The sequence below is a fragment of the Equus przewalskii genome, chromosome 6 (assembly GCF_037783145.1).
Source record: "Equus przewalskii isolate Varuska chromosome 6, EquPr2, whole genome shotgun sequence".
Taxonomy (NCBI): domain Eukaryota; kingdom Metazoa; phylum Chordata; class Mammalia; order Perissodactyla; family Equidae; genus Equus; species Equus przewalskii.
Window position 1 is genome coordinate 4,511,828 of NC_091836.1, and position 25,248 is coordinate 4,537,075.

Genomic DNA, 25,248 nt, shown 5'->3' on the forward strand with positions numbered 1-25,248 from the left:
GATTCTTTGCACACTAAAGTTTAAGAAGCACTGGCCTTCAGCCCACTCTCTCAGCCCCTGCAATGATAGTGTAAGTCCATCAATCCCTGTATTGAATCCCTTTCTGTTTAACATGCCTCAAATTGTCCCCACACTGAACTCTGGCCGACAGAGTTGAATTGGAGTTCTAGAATGAAACTGTCAGGGTTTGAACCCCAGCTCACCACTTAATAGCCATGGGACCATGGGCAAGAGACTTTGTGTGGCACATTGTGATTTCCAAGGATAACCACAGCCTATCTCCTGCCCCACATGATCTTCTGGAGTCTTGCCTCTCTACCTTCAAGAGGCGGAGTCTATATCCCATTCCTGTGAACCTGGACAAGCCCTTGTGACCCCCTTGATCAGAAAGCCAGAGGACACTATGTGGCTTCTGGAGCTAGGTCAGAAAAATGCAATGCATTCCTCCTTGCTCTCCTGGGATATTTGCTGTTGGGGAACCTAGCTGCCAGGTCATGAGACTGTGGAGAGATACTGGTGCCCTCCTTCCACCTGCCCCCGCTGAGCCCCCAGCCGATAGTTGGCATCAACTTGGCAGCCACGTGAGTGAATCCCCTTGAAAATAGATCCCTCGGCCTCCAGATGAGGTTCTCCAGCTGATGCCACGGGAAGCAGAGACAAGCTGCTCTGCTGAGGCCCTGACCGAGTTGTAGCTTTGGCAGCAAAATAAATAACTGTGGTTGGTTTAAGCCCCTTGACTTTTGGGGATACTTTGTCACGCAGCGAAAATTAACTGATAGACTTTGTCTCTCTAAACCTTCATTGAAAGGAGATAAAAGCTCAGAGCTCACGGGGTTGGTGTGAGGTCTCATGAGATGAAGCATGCACCAGGCCATCGAAACGCTCCCTATGTGTTAGTGACTGTTATTCTGCTCCTCGGCTGCTGGTCCAGGCTGCCATTTCCCAGCATCCTTCCTTAGACATTCGCCCCTCCTGCTTTGCATACTTGCAAGATGCCCCATAGAGAACGGTAGCAGCTTCTTCGCCAAGCACCCACTCCATGCCAGGCTGTGTGCCCACGACTTTTCCAGAATCCTCACAAACATCCCGGAGGTGGGTGTGTGGGGATCGTGAATGATCCCCTATGACCCCATTCTCCTGGTGAGCAAATCGAGGCTCCGAGAGGGCAAGTGGCTTACTCAGCACCAGAGAGCTGGCCTGGCCTGTCTGACTCTGAAATCTCTGCCCCACTTCCCCCCAACCCCCAGATTAGATGTCCCTTCAGTGTCCACCTCCATCCGTAGGGGGCAGCTCTCACTTGCCAGCCCTCCCACGGGGGGATGAAAAATGCACTCCGCGGAAACACAGCAGGACAACAGTTAATTTCTTTATTGAAGGTGAGATGGGGGGAAGAGAGAGGGTTGGGTCGGGGGCACGGCCTCTCCTGCCCACATGCTCCAGGGTTTCTCTTTCTCCCAGCTGCAACCTTCCACCAGCCCTGGAAAGCCAAGGTCGGTGGGAGCTCAGGGGCGTGGGTTCAGGGAGGAAACAGGGGGTTCAAACGAGCCAGGGAGAAGGTGGGGTCAGAGGGGAGGTGGAGCCCAGGGGTCAAAGGGGAGGCAAGGCTGGAGGCGAAGGGAGGCTCAGAGGGAGGGGTCAAAAGTAAACTAGGTCTTCTAAGCCTGCGGGTGCCATGGGGTTTGTGGGGCAGGTCAAAGGTGATGGGGAGGTCAGGGGTGAGGGAGAGTTCATGTAGTTAAAGGCGGGGTTTGCGGGGTCAGAGGTGAAGCAGGGTTCACGGGAACGTGGAAGTTGGAACAGCTCAAGGGGGCTGGAGAGAAAGTGGGGCTCAAGGGTGAAAGGTCGGTCAAGGTCGGAGGAGAAGTGAAGGTCATAGGGCCAGAGGGGAAGTGGGGTTCACGGGGTGGGAGGGGGGCTCTGGGGGGTCAGAGGTCGGCAGCCTAGCAGGGGGGCGGACACGAAACGAACCGGAGGGCCCTAGGCCACCTCCTCCTCAGCCTCCTCCTCGAACTCGCCCTCCTCGGCCGTGGCGTCCTGGTACTGCTGGTACTCGGACACCAGGTCGTTCATGTTGCTCTCGGCCTCGGTGAACTCCATCTCGTCCATGCCCTCGCCCGTGTACCAGTGCAGGAAGGCCTTGCGCCGGAACATGGCCGTGAACTGCTCCGAGATGCGCTTGAACAGCTCCTGGATGGCCGTGCTGTTGCCGATGAAGGTGGCGGCCATCTTCAGGCCGCGGGGCGGGATGTCGCACACGGCCGTCTTCACGTTGTTGGGGATCCACTCCACGAAGTAGCTGCTGTTCTTGCTCTGCACGCTCAGCATCTGCTCGTCCACCTCCTTCATGGACATGCGGCCCCTGAACACCGCGGCCACCGTCAGGTAGCGGCCGTGCCGAGGGTCGCAGGCGGCCATCATGTTCTTGGCGTCGAACATCTGCTGGGTGAGCTCGGGCACCGTCAGAGCCCGGTACTGCTGGCTGCCCCGGCTGGTCAGCGGGGCGAAGCCGGGCATGAAGAAGTGCAGGCGAGGGAAGGGCACCATGTTCACGGCCAGCTTGCGCAGGTCGGCGTTCAGCTGGCCTGGGAAGCGCAGGCAGGTGGTGACCCCGCTCATGGTGGCCGACACCAGGTGATTGAGGTCCCCGTAAGTGGGGGTGGTGAGTTTCAGGGTGCGGAAGCAGATGTCGTACAGGGCCTCGTTGTCGATGCAGTAGGTCTCATCGGTGTTCTCCACCAGCTGGTGCACGGACAGGGTGGCGTTGTAGGGCTCCACCACCGTGTCCGACACCTTGGGCGAGGGCACCACGCTGAAGGTGTTCATGATCCTGTCCGGGAACTCCTCCCGGATCTTGCTGATGAGCAGCGTGCCCATGCCCGAGCCCGTGCCCCCGCCCAGCGAGTGGGTCAGCTGGAAGCCCTGGAGGCAGTCGCAGCTCTCCGCCTCCTTCCGGACCACGTCGAGGACGGCGTCCACCAGCTCCGCGCCCTCTGTGTAGTGGCCCTTGGCCCAGTTGTTGCCGGCTCCGGACTGGCCTGGAGGGGGAAGGCGAGGGGACGGGCGGGCAGTTATGGGGAGAGTCCGCCCTCAACCGCACCCACAGCCATCCTAGGAGTGGCATAAGGTAACTGTTCTCTCTGCTTCCATCCTTGCCCCGCTTCGCCCAGCAGCCAGAAGGGTCCTAAATCGAATCATGTCCCACCTTAGCTCAAAATCACCCCAGGACTCCCATCTTCCAGCACAAGCCCACCAGGCCCTGCCCTCTCTCCTCCCTCTTGCCCCCTCAGTCCCTCTGCTCCAGCTACACAGGCCTCCTCACTGTTCCTCCAGCATGCCAGACCCGGTCCTGCCCCAGGGTCTTTGCACGGGCTGTTCTCTTAGCCTGGAATGCTCTTCCCCCAGAGACCCACATGGCCCCTCTCTTATCTCCCTCAGGACTTTGTCCCCCTCAGCAAGGCCCTCTCTGATCACCCTACACAGAACGGCACCCGCTCCCGTTTCTTATTCCTCTTCCTTGCTTTATTTTTCTCCATTGCCCCAACAAACTTGTGTCGTCTTACTAATCATGATTATTGTCTGTAATCGCGCAGGGGAGCACACGCTCCAGGAGGACAAGGATGAGCGTGAGAACATCGGCTGGTATTTTTGTGAACAGGTAACATTTCTTCTCGCCCCTTCCTCTGCCTCCACTCTGGTCAGGCTCCATCGTCCCTCACCTGGACTGGCCCCTACCATGGTCTGTCCTCCCTGCAGCCCCCACCAGAGGGCGCCCAGGAGCCCTGGGTCGGCCGCCCTCCTCTGCCCACAGCCCTCCAGGCTCCCCCTCCCGTGATGCGGAGAAGCGAGTCCTCCCTGTAGCCCCCCCAGGCCGGGCATGACCTGCCCCGTCCCCTCCTTGCCCTCCCTCACTCCCTCTGCTCCAGCCACACGGGCCTCCTCGCTGTTCCTCCAACATGCCAGGCCCGGTCTGGCCCCAGGCCATTTTCACTGGCGGTTCCCTCTGCCTGGAATGCTCTCCCCCCAGGTACTCACATGGCTGACTCTTCCTTCAGGTCTCTGTTTAACGTCATCTCCTCAGAGAGAACAGTTTGAACCAGGTGGTCTGGCTCCTGAGTCAGCACTTTCATCACCACCCACCTCAGCCCTGCCTCCCAGAGGCCCGACTGGGGCCACCCATGGTCACCCTAGGAGCCCTCACATCCTTTGGCCAACCTCATTTAGTCTTTCCACATCCATTTCTTGAGCACCTATTGTGCGCCATATGCACACAGCAGCGTCATTATCTTGCTGAATCTTTGCAGAGACCAGAGATGGGAAGTCACTTGTCCAAGGTCACACAGCTTGTCCCAGCAAACTCTAGACTCCAGACTCTAAACTACCGTGCTCCAAGGAGGAGAGGTGCTGGGGTGCTGGGGGAGGGTGGAGCCTGGGGCCTGAGGCCAAGTCGGGGAGTGCAGCCAGCCTGACCTAGCAGGCCCAGAAAGGGTTTCCTAGAAGGAGGTTCATAGAGTGTGCGTGCCCCTTGAATCTGAGTGTTGCAAATGTGCTCATTGTCTTCGCATAGGCTGTTCCCTCTGTCTTGCACACTTTCTTCCCTTTAATGTCCCCTGGTCAGCCCACGTCCTACTCATCTTCAGGGCTGCAGACATTAATAATGATAAGGATAATAAAAACGACAACCAATGCTTATTTACCTTTTCCCCTGGGCTAGGCCCAATTCTAAGTTCTTTACACGTATTAACAGGTTTAAGCTTTGCAATCCTGACAAGAGTAGGTCTTTTTGTAATTTTTGTTTTAAAGGTGAGGAAACTGAGGCACACAGCGATTGAGGAGGCCACCCAAAGTCACCGAGCTCACTCAATGGCTGAGTCTTACTTATGTCTCTTCGCATCTCATCTCCCTCCACCAGGCTGTCAGCTGCAGGAGGACAGACGGCTTTGTCCAGGTCGTTCTCTGCTGTATCCCCAGGAGATACAGTAGGTATGGTATACAGGAGGTGCTCAGTAAGTGTCGAAGGCATAAACGGACAGAGGTGACATTTGCATCCGGGCAGTCTGGCTCCTGTCCATACTGTTTTATTTTATTTTAATTTTGTTGAGGAAGATTAGCCCTGAGCTAACATCTGCTGCCAATCCTCCTCTTTTTGCTGAGGAAGACTGGCTCTGAGCTAACATCCGTGCCCATCTCCCTCTACTTTATATGTGGGATGCCTGCCACAGCACGGCTTGCCAAGCAGTGCCATGTCCACACCCAGGATCCGAACTGCCGAACCCCGGGCCACCAAAGGGGAACGTGCGCACTTGACCACTGCACCACCAGGACGGCCCTTGTCCATACTGTTAAATAAAATGCCATCTCCTCCAGGAAGCCTTCCCCCCCCATCAGATGTCTCCCCTGGGCTCCCACAGCGGCCTGTGTGTGTGTGCCCCCCATCACAGCCCTGACTGCCCGTCCCGCCTCCCGCACTGGGCCCCCGCGGTCGCTGTCATCTCGGATGCTGGGGGTAGAGAACTTTCATCAAGCATTCGGAGGCGAAAGGAACGAGGGCCCACCCATGCCTGTGCTCCACGCTGATGACTCACCGAAAACAAAGTTGTCAGGCCGAAAGATCTGGCCGAAGGGGCCGGAGCGGACAGAGTCCATGGTGCCCGGCTCCAGGTCCACCAGCACGGCTCTGGGCACGTAATTTCCTCCTGCAGGGAAGCAGATGGCGGCAGCTGGGGCGAGCGCCAGGAACCAGCATCCCGTCCCCTCCCAGCCCCGCAGATGCCCCTGTGTCTTACCTGTGGCCTCATTGTAGTACACGTTGATCCTCTCCAGCTGCAGGTCACTGTCCCCGTGGTAAGTGCCGGTGGGGTCAATGCCATGCTCATCACTGATCACCTCCCAAAACTAGACAGGGTGGTGGTGGTAAGGATGGAGAGACGGGGACCGCCACCGTCAGGCCTGCCCCTGCCTCCCTGGGCGCGGGACCCCCAGCCACCTCCTTAGCTGCCACCTGCCCCCCAGCAAGGTGAATGGGGGACTTAGAGGCAAGGGGTGGAGGGGGGAGACAAGGATGAAGCAGCAAGAAGGGAGAGGTGGGGGCGGGGTGGAGCAGAGTCACCACCCCAGCCAAGTGGGCTGGTGTCAGCGCGCCCTGACTGCAGCCGCGGGGAGGGGCGCGGTCTCTTTGTGCGTGTGCAGGGGACAGAGGGCCAGCTGTGAAGCCAGCTGCGGCCAGCGGACAGGAGCCTGGGCCCCACCCCCATCGGCCTCTTTGTTCCCAGTCTGGCCTTCCCCCCGCGCCCCTCCCCCACCGTCCCCGGGGTGCTAGCCTCCTGGGGACCCCGTCCCCCAAAAGGCCCAAGGTGGGGGAGCTCTGCGGGGCTCGAGGGCTCCGCTCTGCTCTCCTCCGTCGTCTCCCCGGGCCCGTCCCCCGCGCACCTTAGCTCCGATCTGATTGCCGCACTGGCCGGCCTGCAGGTGCACGATCTCCCGCATGGCGGTGGCGCTGGTGGGGGACGCGTAGGCGGGGATGCGGATGCTGGGGCTGCGGCGGCGGGGCTGGTGGTGGACGCGGCGGCGGCGGCGGCGGCGAAGCACGGTCCCTGCGCCCCGGGGCCGCCTCTATATGAGCGGGCGGGGCCCGCGTCACGGCCGGTCGCCGGCCCGCTCCGCCCCCTGGTCCCGCCCCCGGACGGAGGGTGCGGCGGGGGCTGGGGGTGGAGGGACCTCCCTCCCCAGCAGCCTGGAGACCCCCGGGGTCGCAGGCTGGGGCTTGCTGGTGTCCCATGCGCCCCCAACCCGGGCCGTGGGGGTGAGCCCCCTCAGGCGCCGTCAGTATCATCTCCCCCTGCCCACCGCACCCCTCCCCGACCCCAGCCTGGCTTGGCGACCCGGGCTTTGCAACAATCGGGCGGGGGAGGGAGAGCGCCCAGTGAACAAGCCGCGGGGCGGTCCTGCCTCTCCTCCACACCTCCCCCCGCCGCCCCCCTCGGCGGCCCTGCCTCAGTTTCCCTGTCCGCAGCAACCCTCCCCATTCCATTTAGGTCTCATTCGCCAGAACCCTTGCATTAACTGGGAGGGCTCCTCGTGGAGCCCAGCTGGGAGCTCTGGCGTTGCGATCTGTTTTGGGGGGAGGGGTCCTCGATTTTCCTTCCCCGTCTGGGGATGCTTGTGGGAGCCGATGGCTCCCCCAGGACACCTCTGTTGGGCTTGGGGGTCCACGGCGGGTGGGGTCACCTCCAGCCTTGCCTGGGGTCGAACATCAAGGCTTAATGCAGACATAGGGCTGGATGACATGTTGGGAGGGGCTGCCCTGCTCCCCTCGGATCGGGCGCCTCTCTGCTCCAGTGTTGTAATTTATTCCAAGTCATCGCACTCCCTTCGCGTTTATTAGCTCTGTGACCTTGCTGGGCCGCTTTGCCTCTCTATGGCTGAATTTCCTCTTCTGCAAGATGGGGCAGCCAAGGATGCCCGCCCTCTGGGCCGGCTGGAACCGTCCAATGAGGTGGCCCGGTTATCAAGATGGGCCCAGTTCCCCCTCGCCGGGAATAAACGATAAATTGTAGCTACTAGGGTTACAATTATTATCGGGGGCTGGATAAAACTTCCCGTGTTGCCCCTGAACCAAAGGCCAGGCCTCTTGGGGCCACCTTCTGCTGGCAGCCTCCAGCGCGCTGCCCGGGAGCCTCCTCCTCATTCCCCGTGGCTACTGTGGGGTGGGGCTGGGGCCAGCCCGGTCCGCTCTATGGCTGGGACAACACATTCACCAGTGACCTCTTAATTTTGACCAGTGTTTCCCAACCCCGGGGGTGATTCTGCCCCCAGGGGACACCTGGCAATGTCTGGAGACATTTTTGGTTGTCGTGCCTGGATGGGGTGCATGCGTGTGCTCCTGGCATCTAGTGGGTGGATGGTGCTAAACATTGTACAGAGCACAGGACAGCCTCCGACGGCAAATAATGATCTCACCCCAAATGACAACGTCACCAAGGCCAAGGTCGAGAAACCCTGATTTGGACTTTGGCGGTTATTACCCAACGCACATGTTACAATTGACCCGTGAGGCATGGTGCCCAGATGGAAAAACAAGGTCCACCCACCCATATTAATATATATCGAAAACTCGTAAACGCTCTTCATTTTTTAATGTATCAAGAGTCAGAAAGATATAAAAGTGCAAGTGGCCCTGCTGGGAGGGGCTGATTTGGGAAAATGGGGTTCCCTGTGTCACTCCACTAGAGCGGGGCTGATGTGGGGCGTGGGCTAGCTTCAGAGAGGCGGAGCTTCTTGGGTTGCGTCTACTGGGAAGGGACCGCTCCTGGGAGAGTACAGGCCTTGCCATGGGGACCCTCTATCTTTCTCTGCCTCAGGGCATCGCTGTGTTCCCCTGATGGCCCTCAGGGGAGGAATCCAGGGTGGGGGAAGCGGGAAGAGGTTGGGGAGCAGGAGCCAGGCGGCCTTCTAGCATCTGGAGCTGCTGGGACCTGGCATCGCCCAAGATGTAGAAAGGCTGGAGATGTAGAAAGCCTTTGGGGATGAAAGGGGGAGGGGTTTGGGGTGGGCTGACCTTACCTGCACCCCGTGACTGGCCCCTCCCTAGTCTGGCCTTTGCTCGGCTCCTAACCTGGCAGGTGGAGGGCCAGGTGTACCCATGGCTCCCAGGCAGGCAGACCCCCCCCTGGTACCCAAGCGCCGCATAGCATCATCTACCCCGGAGAAAGCCATCAGGGCTCCCTGTAGGAATCCAAAGGTCGTATCAGAGGGGTGGTGCCGATAGTCCGAGATCCAGGGTGAACAGAGCCAGGGACAAGAAAAGGAGCTGGATGGTCCCCATCCTAGAGCTGGAGGGCGGGCGGGCAGCTCCTTGGAGCACTGGGAGCCAGTCACCAGGGACTCCACCCCGGGGCTGCCTTTTTGTGCCACCCCTGCCTTTCCGACCTTGGGCAGCCATGGCCTGAGGTAAGACATTCTACTTTGCCAGTTTTGTATAGAAACGGATTTCAGCCTCTATAGAGGGTATTGGCTGTGGCCTCCACAACCATCACCTTAAGAGAGCTTGATGCCATTGACCACGTGCTAGTGTCGGGAGAATGGTAAGATGTTGAAAGATTTCCCCAGCAGTGCAAGCGAGACCCTGTGCGTGGGAACCGGGGAGCCCTCAAAAAGCAGGGGCTGGGCTCCTGATTTTGAAATGGAAAACAGAAAAAAGAAAAATCTCATTTTGAAACACCGAGCTAAATTTACTTCCTCGGTACGAGCAAGAAGAATGGACAAGGGGCTGCTGTGTGCTCTAGGGAGAGACCCGGGGAAGACTCAAGATGCAAGAGAATTCCCCGAGACACACAACGTTCTGCTCGTGAAACTGCCGCCTTTTCCGGGGTCTGCAAAACTGGGGGAAGACCTGTCTCCTAGCTGTGTGTGGTCTGCCACACGGGGAGCCACACTGTCGCCCCATCTGTGTGCCTCTAGGCATTGCTGACATGCACCCCATCCCCCAACCCCCCCAGGGGACAGAGGGAGTCTGTCTTGCCTGTTATTAATCACAGTGACCTTTAAGCCAGATCTATGTGCTTCGAGTATATCAGCTTGTTTATATTTTAACTCATGAAACCACAACCCTGGGAGACGGGAGCTGTTTGCACGCCCATTTTACAGATGAGGAAACTGAGGCCGCAGGAGGTTGAATATCTCACCCAGTGTCACACGCAGTCAAGGCTGGGAATGGAGCCCTTACATGCCAGCTTCAAAGATTTTGCTCTTTTATCGCTACAGGAAGCTGAAATTATTTTGTTACTTGGTCTTAAAAAAAAAATAGGTTGGCAGTTGAATGGGTCATCTTTCAGGAAGAAAATGTTGCTGTTGTGAAGGCAGCCGGGTGACTGTCACGTGCTCTGTGGCCTGGGCCTCTGTCTGTGTCATTGTGTCTGCCCACCATGGTGCCCGGGTGCTCTGGGCTGGCTCCAGTGTGTGCCATCTGCTTCCACGAATCTGTGCTCTCTTTGTCCACTGGGTCCGTGGGTCATCAGCTACTTCCCAGAGGCTCCCTCGCTCCTCCGGCCACCTCGCCACCCAGACCTTAGCCTTACACCTCTACTGGGTCCTATTTCCCTTCCCCTTGCTCCTGGCAGAGCCCATCCCTAGGCATGGACCTAGCCTGGCACGGCTGTTTCCAGCTGCAAGGAGGGGGAGACGCAGGGTTCTGGAAGTAGCTGTTCTGAGGCAGAGATGCTGAATAAGTCTTAAGAGAAGATAGGCCCTCCCTGTTCTTGCCCTTCCAACTCTGGGAGCACACAGAAGCTCTCTGGAAGCCGTGCCCAGCGCTGCTGGCACCAAGCATGGGGGGTGGGTGGGGGGGGGACAATGGAGCATTCTCTGGCCATGCTGAGTATGTGGCCTGCCTCCCGCCAACACTCCTCACCAGATACACCATGGAGTACATCCCGAAGGAGGCGTGCTCAGAGCAGAAGGATTTCCTGGGGGATGGGGGGTGGGCAGTGCTGACATCAGCTGGGATTGGGAGCTTCCTGGGTCTCCCTCCCCGCCCACCTGCTCGCCTGCCATGGAGGACATCTTTGGGGTGCCTGGTGCAGGTGTAACTGGTCATGCAGGTACTCTGGAGGGCGGCTCTGGCAGGCAAATGGCCAGGAAGTGGGGCTGAGGGTGACCTGTAGTCCTCTTGGTGATGCTGGTCAGGGAGGAGGTGGCCATGCCACCAAACAGGAAGGCTCCCAGCTGCTTGTAGACCATGGCCACGGAGGCGCTGCTCATGGAGGCCATTGTGCTCAGCTGCAGGCTTGGGACACGGATCATCTCTCCCAGGCTGATCTGTGGGGCCGCCTTGGAGGGGGCAGGGATCGCTGCTGAGTGCTGGGGGGAGAGGCCGCAAGAGTGGGAAATCCCCAACCCTCGCTCTCAGACAGGTTGCATTTCCCACTTTGTGTAGAAAGGACGGTATGGTTTCCCACCAAGTGGGGCACAAGGGTGCAGCTTCTCATTTCATCGCGCCACCAAAATGGGCGACTTCTCCCACCGCTGTACCTGAAATGGACACATTTCCTATTTCACCAAGGCGAGGGACATAGCATCCCATCTCACCAAGGAAAGGGGTGGGACATCCCCCTATTTTATGTCAGACACAGGACTTCCTATCCCATACCTAAAGGGGCGGGACTTCCTGTTATATAAAGAAAAGAGGTGGGACATCTCCCTAGTTTATGTCAGACACAGGACTTCCTATCCCATATCTAAAGGGGCGGGACTTCCTGTTATATAAAGAAAAGAGGTGGGACATCTCCCTAGTTTATGTCAGACACAGGACTTCCTATCCCATATCTAAAGGGGCGGGGCTTCCTGTTATATAAAGAAAAGAGGTGGGACATCTCCCTAGCTTATGTCAGACATAGAATTTCCTATCCCATATCTAAAGGGGCAGGACTTCCTGTTATACAAGGAAAAGAGGTGAGACGTCTTCCTAGTTTATGTCAGACATAGGACTTCCTATCCGATATCTAAAGGAGCGGGACTTCCTGTTATACCAGGAAAAAAATGGACTTCCTCTTAAATGCCTGAAAATGGTGGGACTTCCCCTTCCACCAGGAGAAAGAGGCAGGATGTTCCCTCTGTGTTTGAAAGGGGGAGCTTTCCCAACTCCCCAGAAAAGGGGCAGGACAGCTTCCTGCTTTAGGAATATAAGGGATGAGGGCTCCCTGTCCATTGGGGGAAGGGGCTGGACTCCCTCTGCTCCAGGCCCAAGGCAGAGAGGTGAGGGTTTCTTCTAGTCTATGTCAACAAGGGGTGAGCCCTATGTCTTCCTCAAGGAAAAGAGTTCTTCCACGCCATCGAGCAACGAGATTTCCCATTTCAGTAGGAACTGGGGTAGTCCTTCGTCCTTCCTTAGGCCTACAGTGGTCAGGGCTTTCACTCTGCCAGCAAAGGGGGTGAAGCTTGCCCATGGCATGTCACCACCACGTGCGGTAAGAGTGACCAGTCCTCACCGTGAAGATGGAGATGAAGAAGCTCATGGTGATGGGGACCGAGTCCTTGATGATGTAATGGGCCACCCGGGAGGTATTTGATAATGGTGTCATTGCAAAAGAAGCCACGGATGTGGGGGGCTAGCAGACCGCTCTCGCTCAGCACGGTGGGGATGCTGACTGTAGGGTCAGAGAAGACCATGCTCATGGTGGTTCACTGAGGCTTACTCTCCTTAGGTCTTCTGGCCAGGCTGTCCTTCCTGTGTCTCCACAGCCTGGTCATGGGGGGAGGGCAGCAAGGCTGTGGTGGTGGCTCTGTGTGTCTCTGCATCTGTGAATATGTGTTCATGTGTGTATGTGCTTATGGATATCTAAGTCTATGTTACCTGCTACCTGAGTATGTCTCCGTGCATGTATGTTTCCTAGTGTGGATATACGGGTGTACGTGGATGGATGTTTCCTGGTGCGTGTGTATTTGTGCACAGCTGTGAGTCTGGCTTTGATTTTTCTTGTGTGTCTTTCTTGGTGTGTGTGAATCTTCATGTCTTTGCACATATGTGACCATGTGTTTGTGGAAGTGTGTGTGTGTGTGTGTGTGTGTATGGCGTGGTATGTGCACCTGTGGGCTCAGGGATGTACGTGAATGGAGATGTGTGTGTCTTGGTGCATGCACATATCATGCACCATGTGTATATGTGGTGTGAATAGGTGTTTGTGGTGCACACGGGTACACACCTGGATGGGTGTGCATCTGTCTGTGATCTGTGCGTGTGTGAGATTATGCAGTGTGTCCATGGATGTGTGGGTTGTGCTGGTGTGCAAGTGTGGTTCTGTCTGGGCTCTGTGTGTGTTCATGCCTATATCTAAGGCTCTGTAGCTGATTGAGCTGAGAGATATTGGTGCGAATGTTGTGTTGAGCAGGGGCCGGGGCCCCTCACCAGACATCACCATCCTCAAGTCAGGAGGGCAGGGGGGCCTGTATTCAGCAGGTGCCGGGCTCTCTGTCAGGTTCACACCCCTAAAAGCCTACCCCAGGCCTCCCACCCTTCTCTTGACTCTGTCATTCTGTCACCACTGAAGTCTGGTGGAGCTAGGCAGCTGGAACCCAGCCTCCACAGCCCCCAACTCCCTTCCTGCACTGAAAGGACAATACTAGTGTCCCAGCCTGGCCTCCCGTCCCTGGCTAGGGGGCTTTGGTCACTAGCTCTGCCCACTGGGGAGTTGGGGGGTGCTGGCATATGCCGGCCACACATCTAGACCCTAGGCAAGCTCAGGCCACACAGATACACACACACAGAGTCTGACATACACAATTACACAATACAACCGCACAGTCTGACCCAGACACACAGATTCAGATAACACACATACAGACACAATGCAACCATATACCCACAATACACAGAGGCCCATACAGACTCAGACACACACCCAGTTACATAAATGCCGTGAGATACACCCCAACCCAAATGCATAGTCACAGGTTCCCATAGACTAAGTGCACACATAGGGGTCACCCACAGTAAACACACCTCCCCCAAGCCAGTACAACACATAACACAACAACGCAACACAGAGACCCAAAGACACACACACACACAAACACATACAGATATACACAGATATGCTCTACACTCAGACCCCGCTACAGACATGGCTAGACCTAAATATAGACTCAGATGCACGCACGCGTGCACACACACATGCACAAGCACACACACACGGAGAATCATACATTCACATGGATATAAGTACACCACAGACCACCCCCAGACACACAGACACACAGATAGAACCAGGGACTCGCGAACAACATACACACAGTCAAACATACACAGAGATACACAATGCAAATAGACATCCTCCCCACCTGCAGACACACAGACAGACCCAGATACACAACTCCAAAAGACATATCGTAAATACAATTATGTGAAAGACTGAAAATAAATGGTGGAAGGGAGAAAATAAAGTCATAGGATAGTCTGAAAAAAAAAAGAAAGATGCACAGCCACATGTGGACGTCAGCACCGTCCCAGAAACACGCTGGTGAACACACAGATGTGAAGACACACGGCTCAAGTACACACACCAGGGCAGACAGCCAGCCTCCAGTCCAGCGATCCTCGGATCAAGACAGCCAGGCAGACAGACCTCGCCACGCCCCTTGGGTGTCAGGAGCGGATGGCCCAGGGGTGTCCGTGCAGGTCCCCTGGCCACAGGCACTGGTACCGGATCACCAGTTCGGGCAAGGCCAAGACCGTGCGTGGTGGGCGACGGTGTGGACCGACTGGGATCAGAACTCCTGAGCCAGGTGGGGCCACAGTGGGAGAGGAGGGCCCGGAGGGGGAAGACCCAGGTGGGCAGGGGCGGGGTCCCATTGCACTGCGGTGCTTAGACGGCCAAGGGGCGTGGCCTTCCCCAGGATGGGCGGGGCCGGTGAAGCTGAGATCTCTCTCCCTCACCTTAGTGAGGGGCCCCCATCCCACACCAGGGACTTGACGGCTTTGGGGTAGGGTCTGATTTTGTGGGTGGGGCCTGGAAGAAGGTAGGGCGGGACGAAAGGGGCAGGGCCTAATGGAAGGAGACAAAATGGCCAGAGACCCACGGGTCGTGAAGTCCCCAGGGAAGTCAGACTAGGGATGGGGATGGGTCGAAGGCTTGGACTGGGAAGAGGGTGCAGGGCTCTGGAAAGGTGAAACCCAGGAAAGGGGCGAGGATTTTACATAGGAGACGACAGAAGGGCAGAGCCTGGGGAGAGGGTGGTGCTCAACTGAGAAAGATAGAAAGTGGGTGGGGCAGGAGAGTGGGCAGGGCCTGGGAGGCTGATGGTGGGGGAAGTGGGTGGGGCCTAGGGAGATTGACCGGGGAAGTGGGCGGGACTGGAGAGTGGGCAAGGCCTGGGAGGCTGATAGATGGGGGAGTGGGCGGGGCCTAGGGAGGATGATGGGAAAGTAGGCGGGGCTAGGGAGTGGGGGGGAAGTGGGCAGGGCCCAGGGAGATTGACAGGGAAGTGGGCAGGACTGGACAGTGGGCAAGGCCTGGGAGGCTGATGGCTGGGGGAGTGGGCGGGGCCTAGGGAGGATGATGGGAAAGTAGGCGGGGCTAGGGAGTGGGCAAGGCCTGGGAAGCTGATGGCTGAGGAGTGGGCGGGGTGTAGGGAGGATGACGGGAAAGTAGGCGGGGCTAGGGAGTGGGTAAGGCCTGGGAAGCTGATGGCTGGGGAAGTGGGAGTGGCCTAGGGAGATTGACAGGGAAGTGGGCGGGGCTGGGGAGCAGACAGGGCTTGGGAGACGGGGGTCTGCCCTGGAGGGTGCAGGCCACTTTTCTCAGGGTCCCGCGGGTCAAAGTCACATCGGAGTTAGTGATAATCCTTCTGGGCCGGCGGTCTCCGTGCGGGGCATTCCAGATCTTGGGCGATTCCCTGGTGGTCATTTTCTGGCTGAGAGCCCTGGCTGGGTGGGCGGGGACCCTTCCCTCTGCGTCAAAGGCCGCCCCGCCCCGCCGGGCGCCGACCAATGGGAATCCACCTCGCCGTTCGCTGCAGCTTTTGCTGTCCCGGGAGCTGCGCGCTTAGGGCGGGGACGCGGAGCTGCACCGGTGGAGGCGGGTGAGGGTCTTTCGTTCCAATCTCGCTTCCCCGGCTCTGTCCCCGAGTCCGAGGCGCTGTCTGGTGCGGCTCCGACCGCCCTTCTCTCCGCTCCGCTTTGCATTTGAGGTCAAAGACCTGGCAGCACCTTTTCCTCCCTTCAGCCTGGACCCCCATCCCCCGACTCCGTAAAGCCCTGGACTGAGGCGCCTGGTCCACCAGGGGGCGCCCGCGGCCTCCACCGGGGCCGCTGCCAGGAAAACGGACCCAGAGGTTCTTCAAGGGAGGGAGGGACGGGTCCCCCGAAAGAAAGCCAGAGTCCCCTCTAGGGGATGGTGGATCTTGGGCGATTCGAAGGATGGGGCCTGGGTTTCCGTTGGTTGTGTTCCCTTGTACTTTTTTTTTTTTAAGATTGCCACCTGGGCTAACAACTGTTGCCAATCTTTTTTTTTTTTTCTGCTTTATCTCCCCAAACCCCGCCTGTACACAGTTGTATATCTTAGTCGCATGTGCTTCTAGTTGTGGGATGTGGGACGCCACCTCAACATGGCCTGACGAGTGGTGCCACGTCCGCGCCCAGGATCCGAACCCTGGGCCGCCCGCAGCGGAGCGCGCCAACTTAACCTCTCGGCCACGGAGCTGGCCCCTGTTCCCTTGTACTTTGTGTCTTCGTTTCAAGTGCTCTGGGTGTCTCTCCAGGTCAACCTGCTTTAGCGTGTGACATGGGTGCCTTCAGTGGTCTCTGGGTGTCTGATGTTGTGTGTTTCTGCATAGCCCAGGGCGTTTGAGTCTCTCCGAAGCTGTTTATGGGTTAGTGGGTGTGGGTGTGTCCACGTGTGTGCTCTTGTGCACCTGTGCTTGTGTTTCAGTGTGCGACTGTATGTGCCAGTTGTGTATCTCCACATCTGTTTTGGTAGGTGTGCGATTGTGTGTCTGCAGTTGTGCTTCTCGTCTCTGTGTGTTTGGTCGTATATGCCCAGAATATGTATCTCTTGTGTCCCAGTGTGTGTCCTTGTGTGTGCTTGTTGGCTAGCTTTTGGTGGCTGCTGTTGTGTATCTATGATTATGTGTTCAGTTATGTGTCTCTCTGTGTGTGTGGGAGAGTGTGAGTGTGTATCTGTCTCAGTTTATGTGATTGTATATGGGGGGTGTCTTTTGGACCCGTGTGTCTAACTGTCTGTCTGGTGGCCTCCCTGGCGGAGTCGGAGAGTCCCTTCCAGGTGGCAGCCAGCCCTGCTGGGACTTCCTCCCCTGAAGTCTGGCTTGCTTCCCAGCAGAATGAGCTGACTTCTCATGCTCTGGCCCCTGCGAGGTGTCCCCAGGGCTCCGCCCTGGTCTGCTTGGGTCTTCCCCATTCCTATGTCCTTCCACTGCCCCTTATCAGGAAAACACTATTTCCTGCCTTTGATGTCACTGGTGCTAAATTTTCCCTTCTTCCACTCAGCTCAGGCCACTGGTTTCTTTCTTTATGTGTGCACACCTGATTCTGCGCTAGGCATCAAAAAACCAAAACAATGCAAAACAGTAACACACGGAAAATGCAAGTGAGCAAAAAATATACATAGTGAAAGGACCACGTTCTCTCACCCCCGAGTCCCCCAGTTGTTTATATCCCTTCCACCAATGTGCTGTGCAGATATATCTCTGCTCTGAAACAAAAGCCGCATTCTATGCTTAGCATCCTGCATCTTTGTTTTCTTAGTTCTTAAAGATCTCTATCGAGCCCCAAAGAGATGACTCAACCTATTCCACGACTGATCGCAGAACTGATTCTGCGAGCCATCATATGACTATTTCTCTTTCGATGACTGTTTTGCTCATTTTATTTCTGAACATTTTGGCAGCAGACATTCCTGCCTGTCTATCTTTTTGCCCAGATGTCCACAGTAGTTTTTGGACACTGGTGGTCCATTCACGAGATCAACCCCTATGCACGGTCACACGGAGATGCCAAACTGTTACAGTGTCACACCACACTGCAGCAAGGATGGCTCACCCTTGAGAGCACTACTGTGTGCCAGGTGCTATTCTGGCTCTCTGTTCTCCCTGTGATCACAGTGAGGTGGTCACTGGTGTTAGGCACGCTTCACAGATGGGGAAACTGAGGCACACACAGGGGAAAGAATTTGCTCAAGATCATGCAACTAGCAACAAGCAGAGCTAGGATTTGAAGCCAGGTGGGTTGGATCTCGTGCTGTGGCTGTTCCTCAACTAGAAACACAGCTGTGCACATATGGACCCCCGTTCCTCAACCCTGAACACACAACATCGCATTGGAAACACACATCTCCAGGGCAGCTGAGTATGCACCCCAACTCTGCAAGGCTTAATTGCTCTGCACCTCCATGCCGTGCAGCATTTACACAATACTGCACAAGGGTGCACACACTCACATGCGAGCCTGGATTTTCCTGCCCTTTCCAGGGCCCAGGAGACTCGGGATCCGGCTGTTCCAGCAACTCACTTAACTTGACCACACAATCCCCCTCTCTGTATCTCCTTCCTCCTTCAACCCTTGTTAACCCTCCCACAGCTCAAGACCGATCTCCCTTGATTCTTTCCTTCCCTTTTTTCTTCTTTGCTCAGTTCTCACACCCCCATTTGGCCCCTCGCTCACTCGCTGGCTCTCTTTTTTGTGATCTTACTCAACAAACATCACTGACGTCCTCCATGAGGCTTGCCTCTGCCCTGGGGGAGCCAGAGGATCCAGGCCAGCTAAGGGTTGACACTGGGGAAGGCCGCATATGGGATGGGGGACAGTCAGGAACCCAGAGAGAGGAGATGAGTTTTGCTAGAAAAAAATCAAGGCATACCTCCCGGAGGAGGCACCTGTTCCCTGGGCCTCCGAGTGGGATAGGGGTGCTCTCCCCTCCAACTGCTTCCTGCCCAATGGCTCTCTTGAGCCCTGTGGTGGGGAGGGTGAGGACCCAGCCCACGCTCGCCTTGGGGAGACAGCTGAGTACAGAGGTGTGACTCCACAGAACGTGGGGGTGCTAGAAGGATGATGCTGAGAGCTTTATGGTGGGTGGGGCCACCTGGCTCATATGTGCCGACCACAGCAGCGCGTCATGGTGCTCCCTGGCTGCGGCCTGAGCCTTCCGCGGGCTGCTAGGCCTTGTTTCCCCTCGGTCGAGGGGGCGTACAGAACTCTGCCAAGCCTTTCGGAGGACAGAGAGCTGTTCAGAACAGTCGCTGTGAGTCCCCGGCTAAGTGACTTCAGCTTTTGGAGTCTTGGTTTCTGCATCCCCATTTTGGGGGTGCTGGTGTACCAGAGATATAGAAAAGATTCAGTGATCATAACCATGCCAGCTCACCTTTATTAAGCATTCACTACATGCCTGGCTCTGCCCACAGCAAGCTCTCAACCACTCTTTGAGATTGACTGTTATTCCCATTGAACAGATGTGAGCAGTGAGGCTCAGAGAGGTGAAGCAGTTTGCCCAAGATCACACAGCAAGACATTTGAGAACTGAAATTCAACATTCTAGAACAGAGGTGGCAAATATTTTCCTGAAAGGGATCAGAGAGTGTAAATACTTTTGCCTTTGCTGGCGAGACAGTCTGTGTGGCAGCTACTCCACTCTGCTAGAGTATTGTATATGCAAATGAATGAGCATGACTTTGTGCCGATAACATTTTATTTATGGAAATGTGAATTCCATATACCTTGCAGAGGTCATCAAATATTCTTCTTTTGACTTTTTTTTCCAGCCACTTAAAGCCAAAACCAGTCAAAGGAAAAATTCCTAGTTCAAGAGCGGTAGTTCACTGACGTCTGGAGCCCATGCGGTTAACTATTATGCTAGATTTCATTGATTCATTCATTCCTCGATGATTATTATTGAAGTCTGCAATTTTCTAGGCACTGGCGGTCGAGTGGGAACGTGACTGACTAGGATGCTTCTCTTCAGCAGTTAATTTCGTGGTGGAAAATGATTGTAAGCAAGTAAGCGAATGAACAAAAATATTTTAGATGGTGGAAACTGTTAGTAAGGAAATTTGATGGTGTGACCAGGACCTAAGGGAGCGACACTTTCATTTTTGTCTTTTTGGCTCTCACCTACTGTATGGCGGGGCTGAATAACCAACAGATTGGCTGGTGGCCTGTGAGCTTCTTGGCAGCGTGATAAAGCAGGGGAGGGTCCTTTGGCCTCAGCATCTTTAAGTCTTTCTGCCTCGTTGGTCAGATTTCTTGGGGGCGGGGGGAGTCTTTCTCCATGCCATCTTCTAGGTCCTGGATGCTGAGTGAGGATGAGGGTGGAGGTACAGGAATTTTCAGCTCCTGCATTCAAATTCACAATTTTGCTTAACATTCCTGCTTTCTACCCTACACACCACTCATCAAGCCACGCTGTGGTGGCGTCCCACATACAAAATGGAGGAAGATGGGCACAGATATTTGCTCTTCCACAATCCGCCTCAGGCAAAAGGAGGAAATTGGCAACAGGTGTTAGTTCCGAGCCAATCTTCCTCACCAAAAAACAAAACAAAACAAAAAACAAAAACAGAAAAACCAAAACCGGACAGCTCTTTTCCACCCTGATGGAAAGAAGAGCTGGTGCGGCTATTGGGTAATTACTTTCAGACAAGTCTTCTATTTTTAGCTGCCACCTACCACACTCTCTTTCGGAGCTGGTGGAGGTCACTACTACCCCAGTCTTCACCGGTATCGGTGGTAGGATTCTGCTAGGAAAATTTTTCTGGCTTTCCGCCCTGCTGGCTTCCAATTTTGGTTTAGGCTTGACAACAATGACTTAACTGTCACTGCAATGGGGTCTCAGGAGACAGTGAAAGTAGACGCTGGTGCCCAATTCATCGTCTTCACCTAGAAGGGCGGTCGGAACGGAGACGTGAGCGGCAAGAGGGTGTCTGTTGGCCGCCCGTCTGGGGAAAGGACATCCCAGGCAGGGGGACAGCAGGTGCAAAGGAATAACCTTGGTACCATGCAGTGAGTTCTATAACTTGAGGGAGCCTGAGAACCTTCTGGAACGTTCATTCAAACAAAGATCCCTGTCAATAGGTCTAATTTAAGGTGCTAGAAATTTGCATCGTTAATAAGTCCCCAGGCGATGCTGGCTTGGGGCTCACGCTTTATCAACCCTTCTGATAACGGAAGTACTTAACACCTGTGTATCAACGCTTTATCAACCCTTCTGATAACGGAAGTACTTAACACCTGTGTATCAACGTCATCATGGCTTTCTCCCGGTAATCCCCCAGCGAGGCCTGATACAGGATCTACCACAGGGCCAGCATCCATACTTGTTTAGTTGAACCAAAATTCCCCCACATTTCCTGGGCTGCTGGCGGAGGGTTGACATCGATTGCCTGGTCCGCCCTCCAATTTTCCAAAGGGAAAGTAAGACCTTGAGAGAGTCAGGCTGTGGGCCAGTATCCACCTGGGTGGTCTAGGCAGAGCAGGGCTTCTGCGGGAGGCCAGGACTTTTCCAGGGCTGTCCATCTCTCAATCTAGGGTTGCTTCCTCTTTTGGGGCCAAGTTTTGGCCGCTTCTCTGCCTCTCCTCCTCCCCGCCCCCGCCTCCACCAGGGGAGAGCAACGGGAAGTTTGAGTTTCCTTTGCCTCATTCAAGACTGTCCCTTTCCTGCGAGGGGAATTTCTCCACTTGGACTCTCCAGCCTTCTGCTTGTGGGGTCCAAAGGGGGCTCCTGACGGGAAGTGTCTGGGTGGGTGGGTGTGGGCAGGCCTGGGAAGGCCCAGGGGTCCTGGAAAGGTGGGGGAGGGTGGGGGGAGGACTGAGCATGGCACTCAGGGTTCCGCTGCGGGGCTTACGCTCCGGAGGAGAAGGGGTTTGTCCTCTGAAGACCCCTTTGCAGAAGTGCTGGATTTTGGGGCTCCCAGGGGGAGCCCCAGTGATGGGGGGCTAGGGAGTTACAAAGAGGGGAAAGAGACAAAGAGAGTCACAGAGACTCAGAAAGTGAGAGTCAGAGACATAGAGAGACAAGGAGAGACACAGAGAGACAGAGACAGGGAGGGTCAGAGACAGAGTCACAAACACAGAAACAATGAGGCAGAGGGACAGAAAGATTCCTGCGACCCAACGCAGAGACAATCAGTAGAGACAGAGCGAGACACGCAAGAGAGAAAAGGAAAGACACAGAATTACAAAGGGGCACCCCAAGGGACAAAGAGGAGGAGACGGAGAGAGAACTGGGGAGACGGGTAACTAGTCGAGACCAAGGGGAAGCAGTGCGCCAGAGCACGGAGGGCGAGAGGGAGAAAGGAGACGGAGAGCTGGAGAAATCCAGAGAGAAAGTCAGGGAGAGTTCGGACGGAAGGTGGAGGGGGCTGGGCGGGGCGCGCGGGAATGGACCAGGCGGGGCGCCCGCATCCCCACCAGCTCCGCCCCGGAAAGCGGGGCTTCCGGATTCGCTATAAAGCGAGGAGCACCCGACCTTGGCTCCAGCCCCTTGCCGCCGGCCATGGTCTCCAACACCAGCGCCAACCCGGATCCCGAGGCCCAGCGGTCCCCGGCGCCCCCGGGCCGCGCCTGGCGCTCGCTGCCCTGGGCGCTGAGCGCCGCGCTACTGCTGTTCGCCGGCGCCTGTGCCTTCTGCGCGGTCCGCGCCTGGGCTCTGCCCGGCGCCCCCGCCTCGTCCGGCCCCAGCCCGGGCCCCGCGCCCAGCTCGAGACTCCCCGAGGTCCCGGAGCTGCCGCCGGACGCCAGCGCCCGCCTCCCCAACACGCTGCAGGTGAGACACGCTCCGACTTGGGCCTCGTGGGGAGACCCCCTATTCCCCGTCTGGGACCCTTTCTCCATCCCGCACCCCCGGGGCCAAGGGTGGAAGGACCCCCCGAAGGCTCCTTTTCTTTATCCAGGACGTCAGGGGGCGCCCTTTTCATCCCACACCCCTGTGAAAGCCCATCTGTATCCCGGGCCTCAGAGGGGACCCCTTTCTCCATCGCGGAGCCCGCGGCGCACTTCTCCGAACTACTGAGGGGACTCCCGGAGAGCCTCAGTTTTCTTCCGGACCCCTGGGGTCTCCCCTTTCCCTCCCAAGATTTCCCTGTTCCAAGGGCCACTGGAGGGAATCTGTCCTCTTTTCCCTCCGGAATCCTCCGTGTGCTGTCCTTGCAGACGGCACGGGTTGGGGCTAGCTGGGCTGCCACCTTCGGGTGTGTGTGTGTGTGTGGGTGTGTTCTTTTGGAGGGGAGCGAAGGCTCAAGGTCTGCGCAGACCCCGGGGACCCCCCCCCCCCACTTTCCAGGGGATGCAGGCGCGGGAAGGGGGAGCTGCCACTCACTTTTTGCCTTTCCTCCCTCCGCAGGGCGTGTTCGCGCAGCTGGTGGCTCAGGATGGTGAGTGTCCTGCGCTGTTTCCTACCGCCTGGGTTGGAGGGGGGGGGGCCCTAAGGAGGAGTCCCGGGAGAGGGAGACCCCCCCAATCTGACCCTTTCTCCCCTCTCTCTGAAAGCTGTCCCCGCTCTTCTTTGAACTCTGACCCTCTCTGGATGTCCTCCTCCTCTGACCCGCGTCTGTGCCCACCTCAGACCCGGGCTCTCTCAGATCCCGCCGCGCGCCCGTCCAGAGATCCGGGGCCTTCCCGCCATCCTCTCTCACCTCCTCCTTCCAGAGTCCCTCCCCTAACTCCCTTCATCTCCCCTTTCTTGAGACGCTCCCCCCCCACCCCCTTCCCCCTGCCTTTCTCCTTTTTGGAGACCCTCGACTCCATCCCTTCCCCTCCCCTCTACTCCTCCGCTTTCTAGAGACCCTCCTCCCCACCCCTCCCCCTCCCTCTTCCTCTCTTACAGACACCTCTTCCCCATCCTCTCTTCTCCTTCGGGAGTCCCCTCCTCCCCCCCTCTTCCTGTCCCTTTTCCTTTCTCAGTGTTCTCGCAGTTCTCTCCCCCCCGCCCCCTCCCCAAAGTCCCCTAGTTTTCCAATCCTTCCTCACGAAATTTTCCTCCTTCGTGGCAGCCTCCGGGACCCTCCCTCTGACCCCTCCCCCAGCCTGCCTCCCTCCCCTCCCCCGCTCCCCCATCACCCACACCTCCGTCTCCAAACCGCCTCCTTCCTTCCATCGCTAGGAGTCCTCTGACCCCCTCCCTCAGCCCCTCCCCCGTCAGACTCGCCTCCCTCCTTCTGCATGGCATCATTGCATCTTCTCTTGCTCACCTCCTTTCTGCTTTCCTGGGTCCCAGGGATCTCTCCCTCTGTCCCCTCCTCTCCCCACCCTCTCTTTTCCTCACAGTCCTCTCTCGAAAGCCCTTCTTCCTTTCTATCCCCTCTTTTCATTCCCCAGCCCCACCTCCCCCTGGGAACCTCTTTCCTCCCTCAGAGACCCCTCCCCACCTTTGCTCAGAGCCCCGTCCGCATCCCCAGGGCTGCATGCGCCCTGTCCCGCTGCCACGCTCAGTGCACCCTCCTTTCCTTCCACAGTCAGGTTGACCAAAGGGCTCCTGCGCTGGCACAGCGACCCGGGCCTGGCAGGTGTGTCCCTGGCACCTGGCCTGAGCTACGACGAGAGCACGCAAGAGCTGGTGGTGGCCGAGGCCGGCGTCTACTATGTCTTCTTGCACCTGGAACTGCAACGCGTGGTGGCCAGCGCTGGCTCCGGCTCGGTCTCCGCTGCTCTGCGCCTGAAGCCGCCGCGCACTGGGGCCGCCGCCCTGGCCATGACCTTGGACCTGCCACCTCCCTCCTCGGGTGCCCGGGACTCGCGGGCGGTCGGTTTCCGGGGCAGTCTGTTGCATCTGGGCGCCGGCCAGCGCCTGAGCGTCCACCTGCTGAACGTCCACCTGCCCGCGGCGGCTGGGGCGCCCCCTACCTGGCAGCTTGTACAAGGCGCCACCTTCTTGGGCCTCTTCCGCGTGGCCCCCGCTGGACTCCCCTCACCGCTGCCCACGTGACACCGGGCCTGGGTACCATCCTCTGGATGGAGACTGAATCCTGTCTGCCTTTGTTGGGGCCCCTGTCGATGGGGCCCAGCTACTCTACCTCACCAGGCCGGGCAGGGACTTCCTGCTGCTCACCCCTCCTCGAGGACTCTGCAGATCACTTTATCACCCCTGCCTCATTCTTGGTATTTATTCTGAGCCTGAGCTCAGATGGTGTACTTTATATTAATCCATTCGGTTTATATTTATTGAGCGTCTGCCACATGCTGGGCACTGTGCAGGGCTAGAGAAACATCAGCCCCCCCCATCCTTATTTATGTTAATATATGAGAAATAAAGACTCATTCCCAGCCCCCCTATGGGATTCACGGGCTAGCTTTTGGGGGTCTGCGTAGCTCTATGCTGTGTGAGCTTCATTCATTCATGCAACTTTTACTGAGCAACTACTGTGTATCAGGCACTGTTTTAGGTGTTGGGGACACAGCTGTGAACAAGAGAGACAAAACCCCCAGCTTTGGCCAAGCTGACAGTCAGCTAGCTGGCTTGACACTGATTGTGTGCAACCCCTTGTGTCTGGGCCAGATGGGAGAGCATGAGATAGTGCAAAGTACTGGATAATAAAATATTTATAAACCTAATGACCACTCTGTATTGACTATTTATTTACTCTGTGCCAGACAATGTGAGTTATCTTGAGACTTCATAACTACCCTATGCCTTCGGGATTTTGTTATTTATTCTCATTTGTGATTTGCCTCTGTCGTACCTGGTTCTGGAAATCCTGCCTAATGCTGTTCTGCAGGACATTGATGGCCAATGTGCGTTCAGTGACATCACGCTGGCC

General features: G+C 56.8%; 2 protein-coding genes across 2 annotated transcripts; one reads left to right on the forward strand and one right to left on the reverse strand.

The window, feature by feature from the left end:
• Positions 1 to 1,353: 1,353 nt before the first annotated feature.
• TUBB4A (tubulin beta 4A class IVa) lies at positions 1,354 to 6,681 on the reverse strand. Its single transcript, XM_070622757.1, has 4 exons — positions 6,427 to 6,681; positions 5,784 to 5,892; positions 5,583 to 5,693; positions 1,354 to 3,035 (listed from the first exon to the last, which is right to left on the reverse strand). Exons 1-4 carry the CDS (start codon positions 6,481 to 6,483, stop codon positions 1,978 to 1,980), a joined length of 1,335 nt encoding a protein of 444 aa, XP_070478858.1. The 5' UTR covers positions 6,484 to 6,681; the 3' UTR covers positions 1,354 to 1,977.
• Positions 6,682 to 15,505: 8,824 nt separating this feature from the next.
• Positions 15,506 to 25,042, forward strand: TNFSF9 (TNF superfamily member 9). Its single transcript, XM_070622758.1, has 3 exons — positions 15,506 to 22,259; positions 22,836 to 22,866; positions 23,947 to 25,042. The coding sequence occupies exons 1-3, from the start codon at positions 21,990 to 21,992 to the stop codon at positions 24,414 to 24,416; spliced, it is 771 nt and encodes a 256-aa protein (XP_070478859.1). The 5' UTR covers positions 15,506 to 21,989; the 3' UTR covers positions 24,417 to 25,042.
• Positions 25,043 to 25,248: the final 206 nt, after the last annotated feature.